At 33.7% G+C, this 12423-nt stretch overlaps 1 protein-coding gene across 4 annotated transcripts; it reads left to right on the forward strand.

The window, feature by feature from the left end:
* The first annotated feature begins 1667 nt into the window (after positions 1 to 1667).
* Positions 1668 to 12195, forward strand: LOC140778003 (choline monooxygenase, chloroplastic). Of its 4 annotated transcripts, XM_073122503.1 has the most exons (11): positions 1941 to 2089; positions 2547 to 2592; positions 3203 to 3266; positions 8345 to 8538; positions 9245 to 9319; positions 9417 to 9629; positions 9780 to 9875; positions 10281 to 10399; positions 10484 to 10577; positions 11688 to 11738; positions 11818 to 12195. In XM_073122503.1, exons 1-11 carry the CDS (start codon positions 2076 to 2078, stop codon positions 11959 to 11961), a joined length of 1110 nt encoding a protein of 369 aa, XP_072978604.1. In that variant the 5' UTR covers positions 1941 to 2075; the 3' UTR covers positions 11962 to 12195. The 4 variants fall into 4 exon arrangements, 3 of the variants coding, with proteins under 3 accessions (XP_072978603.1, XP_072978604.1, XP_072978605.1); XM_073122502.1 differs by lacking the exon at positions 3203 to 3266 and having other exon boundaries at positions 1668 to 2089; positions 8403 to 8538; XM_073122504.1 differs by lacking the exons at positions 3203 to 3266; positions 8345 to 8538.
* Positions 12196 to 12423: the final 228 nt, after the last annotated feature.

Here is a 12423-nt window from a genome sequence, read left to right on the forward strand (position 1 = left end):
GATTTAAAGATACTATGAATAGATTTAATCTGAATTAGTAATGTCAAACATATAATAAATCATGTACTGAATAATATGAATTAGAAATAAACATCATATCATACATGAATATATAAATATATCATCAATAATATATATAGATATATAATAGACATTATATCATGACTGATCAAATATTTAATTCTCGGCAATGTATACATAAATATCTAGTTACGCCCACTCGGATATTCTTACGCTTTCTATCAACTATCCTATTAATGAGATTTTATGTTTTTCTTTTAAATGATAGATTATATATATTTATCTAATATTATAAAAATCATGTAAGTCAGAAATTTAGGTGGTAAAAAAGTCAAGAAAAATACGATATAATATAGCCTTCAATTATATATATATATACATACATACTCATGTGTAACATTGCATAAGTAACTCTCACTTACATATCACATGCTTAAAAGAAAATTTATACATCTTCAAATAATACTAGTCTAGTCTCCACCTAAGCTGTTGCACCTATTACTTTGTCAAAGATAAATGAATAAAAATGTAAGATAAAAATAAGTAAACTAGCATGAAGCAAAATTAATCATTATAATCAAATTAAATATACTATAACTACCGATGCAATGTAGGTAACTTGTAGCACAAGTGGTTGATCACATGGTATTTCATATTAGCTTTGACTAATATATAGTGATAGAGTTCAGTAAAATTTATATTATTTCGGTATATTGTAAATGTATGTTGACTTCGTTCACTATATTCTCTAAGTAGTATTCTCTTGTTCACTTTCCATAAGCCTTCATAATGTAATTTTATCTTTATTATAATTTTTGCCATCAAATGTATTTGTGGTAAATTATACATATCATACTAAATATTAATAGAGCTAATAAATATGATAACAAGAGTTTAATAAAATATAGTAAATAATAAGCTCAATAACTCACAAATAGGTAAATAATTGGATGATGTACTTAACAACTTTGTTTGTATCATTTCTACAAATATATGATATGCACAATCCTTATACCTGTTATAATGTAGTGGTGAGTATACCTAGTGGGTATATATATAAGTAAATATATGAGTAAATATATGGCATATTGGTAACAGAAAGATCTATAGAATTGATTATGCAAGACTCAAACAAAGGTATTGCTACTCAAGGTTAGAATATATTGTTACTAATTTATATAACATAAACTTACTTGTTGTCTCCGCTTAATGAGTTACTGCTACAAATCTTACAATTTTGTCTTTAGAATGCCTTGGTAGATTATAAGAGAGATTGAGGCAAAAAAGATTTTTGGAGGAGAAAGATGGTGTTTTTGGAAGAGATTAAGAAAAGATGAGGTTTTACTTTAATAAATAGGTCATGTTTACTAACCGGTATGGATATGAATATTCAAGGGTATAGGGTATACGAGTAATTTGAGCATCGTGGATTAGTTTAACCTGAAGTCCGGTTACTCTCTGAGGGGACGAGTAATATCAAAGGGAGATAATAAATATGAAAAACAGTGGTCAGCTTTGATAAGTAGAAAAAGGAGGGGTCGAAATGAAAATAAAACAAAAGAAAGGGGGCGAAATAAAATTTTCCCTATTAACTAATATAAAATCTAAGTTTCTTTATTTCCTAAAAAATTCAAATGACAGCCGATGTAGGCTGCAAAGTATCTGGATGCTGGAAATTCCTACGGTATGGTTGAAGAGATTATGCTCGTAGTAGAGTTCATCAATCATCATACTATGTTGGTTCTCTCTCTCGCGCAATTCTCGTGCTCCTCTTCTCTCTCCTCCATGGGAATCGGAGAAACCCTTGCTGAGGTCTCTTCCTCCCGAATCCTCATTCCCAACCTTAGAACTCATTCGCCTACTTTCTCGATCCGATCCCTCGTCACTCGAATCTCCTGTACCCATCCTTTCTCGCCGAAGATTGACGCCTGTAGGAAGATGGTGGACGCGTTCGACCCAACGATTCCGTTAGACGAAGCACTAACACCGCCCAGCTCCTGGTACACAGAACCCTCCTTCCTTTCCGTCGAATTCGACCGCGTCTTCTTTCGGGGATGGCAGGCCGTGGGTATTGCTCATTTCGATACTCTCTGTTTTGCGAAATTACTTACTATTTTTTTCCTTGACTCCGCATACAAATGTTTTAATCGTTCTTATCGAACCTACTTTTGTTCTATCATAGTTCACATGAAAAGATGTGTTTTTTTTATAAGTTTTTTGTTCTATCATAGTTCCAATGATCAGAAGAGCTTCCCACTGGCCGGCATTGAAGCATTTAGTCTTTCCTTTTGTATTTTAGTTGAGAGTATTGTGGTAGGGGTAACAATATGGCAAGGCAGAATATCTGGAGATTTCTCTAACACTCTTGGGCAATCAATCAAACATTGCAACCATCGAGTAGAGTAAAAGGGTTCACTCGGTTGACCTTGATGATCATGACAACTTCTTTTCTTTCCATATATTATTTCATACTAATTTGCAGCATCTGTGTTTGAGAACTTATGGGGCTTAAACTTATGTTTCAGGTTACACAGAACAGATCAGCAACCCACACGATTTCTTCACTGGAAGGTAGGTTTCTTTAGATGGTTTCTGTTATAGTTTGTTGTTCTACCTGTTTTGGCTTGACATTTTTCCTCTTTAAGCACAATGGTGACAGCATTCCGTTTTTTTTTTGTGCAAAATTTTATATAATTATTCTTCAGTTAGTCCTTTGCAATTTAGATGTTTATTTACCAGAAAACAAAACATATTATTCTAAACTCTCAAGCAATGGTTACAAGATGAAAAGAAATTTATTGATTGTCTGAGACAAAGGAAAAAAAACACTGTTGTATACGATTCTTGGGAAAACTGCATATAAAACATTACATTGAGGGTATTTTGTGGTTCTTACACCCTGCTCTTTTGTTATGTTCAATTCGACCCTTACCTTGTCCTTAAAGCTTATAGAAAATGCCTTATTTTAAGTTCTTAACATCATTTAACTAAAAGAAATAGGAAAGGAATATTTTATCCTTGATAAGTTTGATTTTTCTAGTACCTGTGACCCTTCCTTCCCTAAAAGAGATGATGGAGCGGCAGAAAGATGCACACCTGGCCATGGGAACTTGATCTAAGGACCACATGACCCACATTGATATTATCTCTTGCACCTCTATCTCAGCTTTGTTGTACACAGGCTCATCGTCATTTGCTGTGTGCTAAATCTCCAGCTCTTTCATCACCGAGCTCAAGAGAGTTAAGTATGTGAGTTAAGTTTTCCTTTTTTCCTCTCCTAAGATGTGTTTTCAATTGATGATGGATAGAAATTTGGATTTCCATTTTTGAGTATGAAATCAAGAAGAAATGGTACTTTAGTCGTCGAATTTCAATGGAAGATTAAACATGGAAAGTAGGAAAAAAGACAAAAAGTGATATGATTTTCTATAAGGATATTAGTGAGTGAAAATGTCTAGTTAACTTAATCATTATACTCTGTTGGAAAAATCAAAGAAAAATTACATTTCACAACCTTTTTTTTTTGCAAATTTACAGTCCTTAACTTCTTATCTTTTCAGTATTTACATTTTGAGCCCTATCTTATTCATCAAAAGACATTCTGAATTAACAAATTTGATGGAAGAGTATCAATGAAATAATACTTTAATCAAACTTGTTTTTCCAAAAATATCATCCATCTTTTAAGAGGGACTCTTATTTAAAAGTATAGGGGAGGGTATTTTTTAGAAAATCTAATGGATATTCTTCCATTGGTACTTCTCCAATAACCGTGGTGAACTTTGGGTGTTTTTGTGAGTAAAGCCCAAAACATGGAGTTTGAAATGCAAATAGCCAAATAATAAAAAAGATGGGGGTATGAGCCATAAATTTAGAAAAATTATAGTATGTTAAATGTAAATATTTTTTTTTTGAAAGAGAACTAATGGAAAGGTGTTGAAATAAAAATAGTGGCAAGGAGGGTGTGGATCACAAAATATGTTAATCTAAGTGTTATTTGCAAATTTCCCAAGATTCTCTCGACTATGTACCTAATAGCTTTGACCACTTTCTTCTTAGTAAGAACTTCTATGAAGCTGGATGTAGGGATGCTCAAATAGCCCATTGGCCTAGAAGTCTATTAGACTGGCTCAAGTCCAGGAGCTCTAAAGCTTGACCTAGCCAGAACCTATAGATAATGGCCTATCGATTGAGGCCTACCCCATCCACCAACGATTGGCCTGATCATGTCTATTACATTGGACTTCCTTAAATCTAGTATCTATTTCTTAAATTCCTTAAATAAAGAAAGTAAGCAACCATCATAAAATTCAAATTTTAATTGTTGACTAGTTGAGATCGGAAAGTGTGGGTCAACTTGTTTTACTAAAATAATTATATAAGGGATCGATTATGCATTGGTGAACTCGGCTATTCTACGCTTTGGTGAACTCGGCTGAGTATTTTTTTTTCTTTTCATTTTTGTTGTCTCTTTTTCACCTACTTTTTAACTTTTCTTTTCGTATGGTTGGATTTTCATTGTTGTTATGTAGTAGTAATTTATAAGCATAAAAATTTGCTAAATTTAAGTCGGAATTATCATAGTTTCGAGTGAGTTTTTTTTTAAGTTTTTAAGCTTCGTATATGACTAATTTTGATTTTTAGTTATTTATTTTTGAAAAATTTAAAATTTACGTAATAAAAATAGTCAAATTTAATATAGGTTGTTGGTACGACTAATACAATTGATATGACTAATCCACATCGTTTTCTCCAGTAGCCGATCTCAATTCTGATACTGAGTTTTGGGATCTTTCTTTAGTTATGTGCATATTGTAGAAGTCAAAGTCATGGATGGCCGGTGTTGACCCACGAGGACCAGTGTCGATCGGCACGGGTGCGTGCCGACCGGCATACGTGTTGTGCCTACCCGTGTCGAGTCGTGTCAATCTAGCATGGTCGTGTGCTGTACGGCACGACCGTGTGCCTGCTATTGTGATATGTGAAGCTCTTTTTTTAAAATTTTCTTATTTTTATTAATCATTATTAAATCAGTTGATTAGTTGATAATTTAGAAGGCTTAGATAAATTTGATAAGAATGAGACTAAAGATGATAATGATGATAATGATGATGGTGATGGTGATAATAATGAGACTTAGTTTAGTGCAGTGATGATGGAGATAGGACATGCGATTCTGTTACATAACCTTTTTAAAGAGGTACTGTTTTTACAAAGGAGTTGAATCTGTAAGTAGCAGAATATCAGAAGAAGTATACCCATAGGGTAATATGAGTTTCACTATCATATCAATCATACCCATCATAGCCAAAACTCTCTTATTATACTCTATATCTACAACCTGCATATATTTATGGTGTATCTGTGCCTATCCGATGACGTTCATTCCTGTGCATGTTCAATATTAATATTATATCGTAGAAGAATTGCAAAATTTTTATTTGTATGAAGACTACGTGAGATATTACAACGAGCAATACTATTAGTGAATGAGTTTAAAGAATATCGACAGTATTTAATGCAACATTCTCGTATTATTTTTGTGTCAACAAATGAAGTTTTTGATATTATGTTGTCAGTTATATTATGAAGTATTCAATTATATTTTAGAGTGTTCAATCATTAATATTAGTTTTGATGAGTGTCTTCAATCATAGTATCTGTTGAAGAATATTTATATTTAACTATTGCTTTATCTTTAATGATAATGGTAACCCTGTTATTAATTGGTTCATTTTCATTTATTAATTTCATAGTAATAGAAATACATGTCCTATCAAGATAGAATTTGTAACTTGCTATCCTCTTACCGAGCAAGCAAAGATCTACCTTTGATCGTACTCACATTAGACCTAGTGCTCAAATAGTTTAGCCAATAGTAGGTCAAGAAATATTGAACGATGATGTGGGCAGGGGTTTCCAAGGAATACATATAACCTCGGTTTTTTTTTCTAAAATATGTCATTTACAAAAATAATTTAAAGATAAAGCATTATAATGTAAGTTTTAAATTTTTAATATATATATTTAAATAAAAATCAAAGATTGACCTATCGAAGACCCCAAAATTATCTTTAAATATAGCAAAAAAGTTTATTAAAAGTATTATAAATGCGTGTCATTGGCACACAAGGGTGTGCCATTGGCATGGTGGGGCGTGCCCGCTCGGCACGCCCCATATCGACCGGCATGTGCCGTGTCGATAGTGGCACGGCCATCATTGGTCAAATAGTTACATTAATAATATATAATCAAATATAAATAAATATAATGCAGTAAATCTACATCAAAAAAATTTGGTTGGAACTATTGAACATCTTTCTTTTATCAACATCTAGCTAAGGGTGCTCATGGACCGGTCCCAGCCAAAATAAAATTGGGCTCGTGCTTGCACAAGGCCTAGGCTAGTCTATACCTGGATTAGTTTTTGGTTGGGTTCAAGATTTCTAACCCGGTCCTATCCATGCCTCAACTATTGTTCGTGCTGGCGAGTTAGCCTACCTACCCGAGACTCATTAGGGTCCTATCCAACAAAAGAAAAAGAAAAAGCGGATTGAGAGTTATCCAACGATTCTATCTCAAAATCTTTGAACTTTTTTAAATTGTTAAAATATTTTAAATCATAAATTACAATTTTACCCCTCAAATTAACCCTTTTTGTTTGTTGCAAATGGGCAAAATTGTAAGAATAGATTTAAAATCTTATTAGTAATAAAATAAAAATTTTCTAGGGGTCAAATTGCATAATTGACTCTTTATGTAATTTTTTAGAAAAACTGATCGCCTCATGCTTTCCGATCTCAACAAGTAAACGATTAAAATTTGAATTTTTGATGGCTGCTTACTTGCTTTTCCTTCCTTAATGAACGCCTCAATATAAGTAAAAGAATTTAAGGAATTTAAATCTAATAGACATGAGCAATTGCGGAAGAATTAGGCCTCAATGGATGAGCTCATCTAACAATTCTAATGCATGGATCGGATGCTACAGGCTCGGGCTAGGTAACCCCCCCTACCTCGGCCAGTCTAGTAGAGTTTTGGGTCTGGTTAAGCTAGGCCCAAAGCAGGCTTGGGCGGGTTTTGGCTCTGTTTTATTAGGTTGGACAAGGACATGCTCCGGACCCACGGACTTTTTGAGTATCGAAGTGGGAGCTATGCTCTTATTCCATGTTTACCTTGGTCTACGAAATAGTTGAACTAGTAGGAAACACCTACTGGTCTGAGTAGGCAAGCCAAGGCGGTAGCAAGACAATTCAAATATGACAAGTATGGGACATTGTTAAAATGTTTAAATAGTCTTAGATGGAATTTATTAGTTAATAGATTTAAGAGAGGGTGCAAATACATACTAGAATTTCCTATAAATATAGTATGCAGTTGTATAAAAAAAAAGGTTTACACCAGCAACCATGCTGCTTGATGCAACCTCGTTTTTTTTTTTAATGCTTTTTAGGGATTTGATAGATGTAGTAAGAAGAAAGGTCACAATAATGTATAGGTAGCAGTACCTGAAATTGGCTTGTAGTGAGAAATAGATCATCAGAGAAGCAATATTGAAATGTTATTGTAATGATATATCTACATGCAGTTATTTCTTTTGTATCTAGGCTATTCTTGGACCATATAAAATTGGCCTATGTGCTTGGTTTCTCATGGATATGCATTCGGTCTTTCATCTTCAACAGTATATACGGAGATATAGTTAATCAAGTATTTCTAACATCTTGGCATATTATTTGAAAATTAATTACTATATATTTTAGGCTAATCACAATATATACATAGTGAATTTGATAATTAATTGATCAAGTATCTCCAACATCTTGGCATCTCACTTATCTGATGATTAATTGCTAAATATTTCCAGGCATATCTACGTAGAGAAATTTGATGATAATTGATCTATGTGCTCATTTTCTCAATATCTGATGAGTAATTTCTAACATCAAGGCATCAATATATTCTTAGACACCAATATTTCTTTACTTTTTTCCCATCCTTTTGGTTAGTTATTGATTTATACCCTCATTAATGAAATGCTTATCGAACCCATTTTATGCCAACTACTGTTTGTTAATGTTAAGAATTTTGGTTACGCACAAAGTTTTTTAGGTATTGAAATTGCATTCATATATTGAATTGTTTTGTCATGGAAAATGAAAACTCATATGGATGAGCTGTAAAATCTTCATAAGTAGTATACAACCAATTTTCTATCCTGTTTTTTGTGCTTCATCTTTGAATCATAGGATAAGTGCCAGAAAAGTAACTAGGCAACAAGTGGTTCTAAGAATGATTCTGCCAAAAGTTTACATTATTTTAGGCTGTAAGTGGTTTGAGCACTTTCCAATATCCATGGATCTGATGAGATCAAACAACAGACTGGGAAACGTAGAGTTTGTCATCTGTCGGGATACTAATGGAGACCTTCGTGCTTTTCATAATGTATGTCGCCATCATGCCTCTCTCCTTGCCTCTGGAAGTGGACAAAAGTCTTGCTTTGAATGCCCTTATCATGTGAGTTTCTACAAAATTGATGGCCTCTTTCTAGCAAACTTTTGTAAGACCTGTGGATGAGTTCTTTAAATCTTTTGTGTTCCAATTTTAATAATATTTTTGCAGTTCTTGGAACTTTTGAACATATGGATAGATTGTTATCGTAATCTTTCTTCCATTTTAAAGTGTTTCCATTGTTTATTTTTGTATGGTTCCTTTCCAATTGGCCTTCTTTTGTGGTACTTGAAACTGTTGCATATCTTTTACCCTATGATCCTTCTGTGGGAGAAAAAATATCTGCATAGTTTTTATTATTGTTGAGGAATTGGTAAGTTTTGTGAGAACTTTTGCGTGAAACCATAGTGTCTGGAAAAACCCAATATGTACCACAATCTGACATTTGTTCAGCTAATGTGCTATTGTTTTGTCATTCTCTTCTTAGCATAAATATATATCTTGCCTGATCTAGTATTCCAATATAATAAGTTTTAAATATCATAAAGTTATATTTATACGTAAAACCTTGCTCCATATTGTTGATGAATTTTTTTTTCATGTTTTCTTCCACACATTGCTTTGATTCTTCCTTCCTTTTTGTTGATGGTTCTAAGAATAATGCCACTAGTAATATAAATATATAATATGCTTCTAACTGCTGCTGGTGGGCATCCTTATATATATTTTCCTTTTCCCTCCCTAATTGGAATGTCTAATTTTGTTTTGCTAGGGATGGACCTACAGATTGGATGGAGAACTTCTGAAAGCTACACGAATTTCAGGAATTAAAAACTTCAGAAAAAAAGTAAATTATTTGCTATCTTTATTTCCTTCATTGCCTATTTTTGAATTGATCACTGTATTAGTGGTGCATCTGATGCTTGTGTATTTATGAAGAACAGGACTTTGGACTTATACCAATTAAGGTCGCTACTTGGGGACCTTTTGTACTAATTAGTTTAGACCAGAATATCCTGTCTCAACAAAATACTGTTGAAGACATAGTGGGAAAAGAATGGCTTGGAAGTACCTCAAACTTGTTGAGCACTAATAGGATTGATTCTTCACTGAAGCATATCTGCAGACGAGAGTACACTATTGAGTGTAATTGGAAGGTGGGATCTTGAAGATGGCATGCTTTTAGTTTCTTGTGTTTCTGTTTTTCTATAGTCAAGCTGCTTAAGTGTCTATAATTAATTATACAGTATAATCTGCTATACTTCTTAATGGTATACTCCTGTTGTGTATGGGTGCCTATTATGCAGGTCTTTTGTGACAACTATCTGGATGGTGGATATCATGTTCCACATGCACATGGGGGTCTTGCATCTGGTCTTAAGCTCAATTCATACGAAACCCTTGTACGGTAACTGCAGTGGCATGATCTCTATTTTAAATTAACCAGTACCTATACATTCTCCCCATTAGTGTATAAAATGTTATCACATGGTTTTTTCTTTTGTTGATTCCCTGTAACTTAACTGAATTTTATGAACGTCAGTCCAAAACAAGATTGAGCTAGCATAAGTGTTGCTCTAATACTTTGGGATCCATCTGGGTCTATCTTTTTCCTGTTATTTGTTGATCCATATTGCACCAGAATCTCTTCTATCATGCTTTATATGTTCATTCAAATTGCTATCTGATATAAATTGATATTTTTTCACATTAATTCATCATCTTCAAAGAAATTTCTCTGGCACAGAAACTATTATACTCTTCTGGGATCAATTTTCTGAGTTAGTATTTGTGATGCTACAATGTAGACATTTGAGAAGGTTAGTATTCAAAGATGTGAGAGTGCTTCAGTAGAGCAGGATGGATTTGATAGGCTTGGATCAAAAGCATTGTATGCGTTTGTATATCCAAACTTCATGATCAATAGGTTTGCATCATTGAAATTTTCTATCCCAGTTGTTATATGACTTTGTTGAAAGATTCTACTAGTATATCTTTTTCATCCTTGTAGGTATGGCCCATGGATGGACACTAACCTAGTTGTCCCTCTTGGTTCGACCAAGTGCAAAGTGATATTTGATTACTTTCTTGATGCATCTCTGGTGGTAAGAGGTTATGCTTATATTAATTTATGAATTCAAACTTATATTCATGATTGTTTATGAAACTAGCAACTGCATCTGCATCTTATTTGGGATGCATTCCCATAATGTAGCGCATATTTTTCATTCTCTGGTTCCGCATGAATTAAAGGCTTATGCCAGATCTGCTTGCTTAGGTTTTGTTTTTGATTGCGATATTCATCAACTAGTTTAGGGGTATTTATGCCCAATCAACTTGTTTAGTTGAATTCAGGGTTACTGTATATACTTTTCTAGCTGTATCTGATCTTTCATAAGAGAAAGGTTGTTTTTATGACGGATCTTATGTATATTGTTGTCAAGTTATAAGGTTCAGCCTGATTCTGTCTGGCTCTATGGAATTCTGCATGTTCTGTTTGAATGCTTCCAGTTTGCTATTCAGGTACTTGCATGTTTATATAAAGCAATAGCTCTTCTATTAGCCTTTATAATTTGGGCCTCTCTTTCTATTGCATGGATTATCAGGGAGATAAATCAATGACTTACCTCATGTCATCGATTCTTCTGTTTCTTTGTCTTTTCACTTGGTGCTTAGAACTGCACTCAAACTTGAAAGAAAACAGTATAATAACTTCTCTCATGAAAAGTATGATAGCCACAGCGACCAGCATATCTATACTTTCGGATACCTTTTCCAAGATGATATACAATGGCCTGTGGTCTCCATATAGCTTCAGTGGACTATAAAATTCAATGATAAAATGCAAGTGTGATTAGGATGGGAATGTGTAGTGGTTGTTGCATATGGCTTGGGTAGTCTTGTGCATTGTTTACTTGACGTGGAGAGGGCAACTTCAGTGGATGGGAACCAATGAACCTGAAAATGAAATCCCATCTTGGCATCATCTGAAGAAAAAGATGTCATGCTTAGTGATAGTACATTTGTACTGATTTTTTATATGTTTCCTTGTCACACATATAGTTTTAATCATCCTAATTTACGTATTCCATAGTTGGAACTTGGAAGTACTCTGCTATGCTTGCAAGATCACAGATCTGGACATGCCCCAATTATTGATTCATCTTGTTAAAGAATATCTTTCTTATTTTGACTGTACTATTTCGCTAAATCAGGATGACAATGTTTTTGTTGAGAAGAGTTTAGAAGAAAGTGAGAGAGTGCAGGTAAATAAGTCTCTTTTAGATATTTCAAATTGTTTTAGAACATGTGTATTTTATCTTATTTCACGCAATTTATCTGCAGATCGAAGATATTGCACTGTGTGAAGGAGTGCAGAGGGGCCTGGAATCACCAGCCTACTGCAGCGGCAGATATGCACCAACAGTGGAGAAGGCCATGCACCACTTCCACTGTCTTCTACATGCAAGCCTTTGTAACGATATATGAGGAATACTGCTAAGATGGTTTACAGAGCTCATATTGTATGAGTATTTTTCAGTTCGAGTTTCAGTGACATTAGTTTAATTAGGACACAATTAAGTTCTCACTTCTCTTAAAATATATATGAGCATATTATGTAATAATCTGCACCCAAAAAATTCTACTGTATCATTTAATTGTGGGCCGCTTTTCCTCAAATAATACTCTACTAATCAATGCAGATTCAGGAATTAAGAGTTCTATGGTGAACCGAAATTGCTTTAGATTTTTATTTTTGTTGAAATCTAGTTAGTCTCAGATTTTCAATTCGTATTTGAAATTAGGCTGGTAGCTGTACTAATCTCTGATACCAAGCAGAGCTCTTATTAATGTTAGCAATTGAATCTGATTTGAACTTGTGACGCTAGATTTTTGTGTATGCCACTGCAGAATGAAATTTGCACTTTTGAGCACCTCTCTTCGTCATAA

This window comes from Typha angustifolia, chromosome 15 (genome assembly GCF_048772165.1).
Source record: "Typha angustifolia cultivar Huaian chromosome 15, ASM4877216v1, whole genome shotgun sequence".
NCBI lineage: Eukaryota > Viridiplantae > Streptophyta > Magnoliopsida > Poales > Typhaceae > Typha > Typha angustifolia.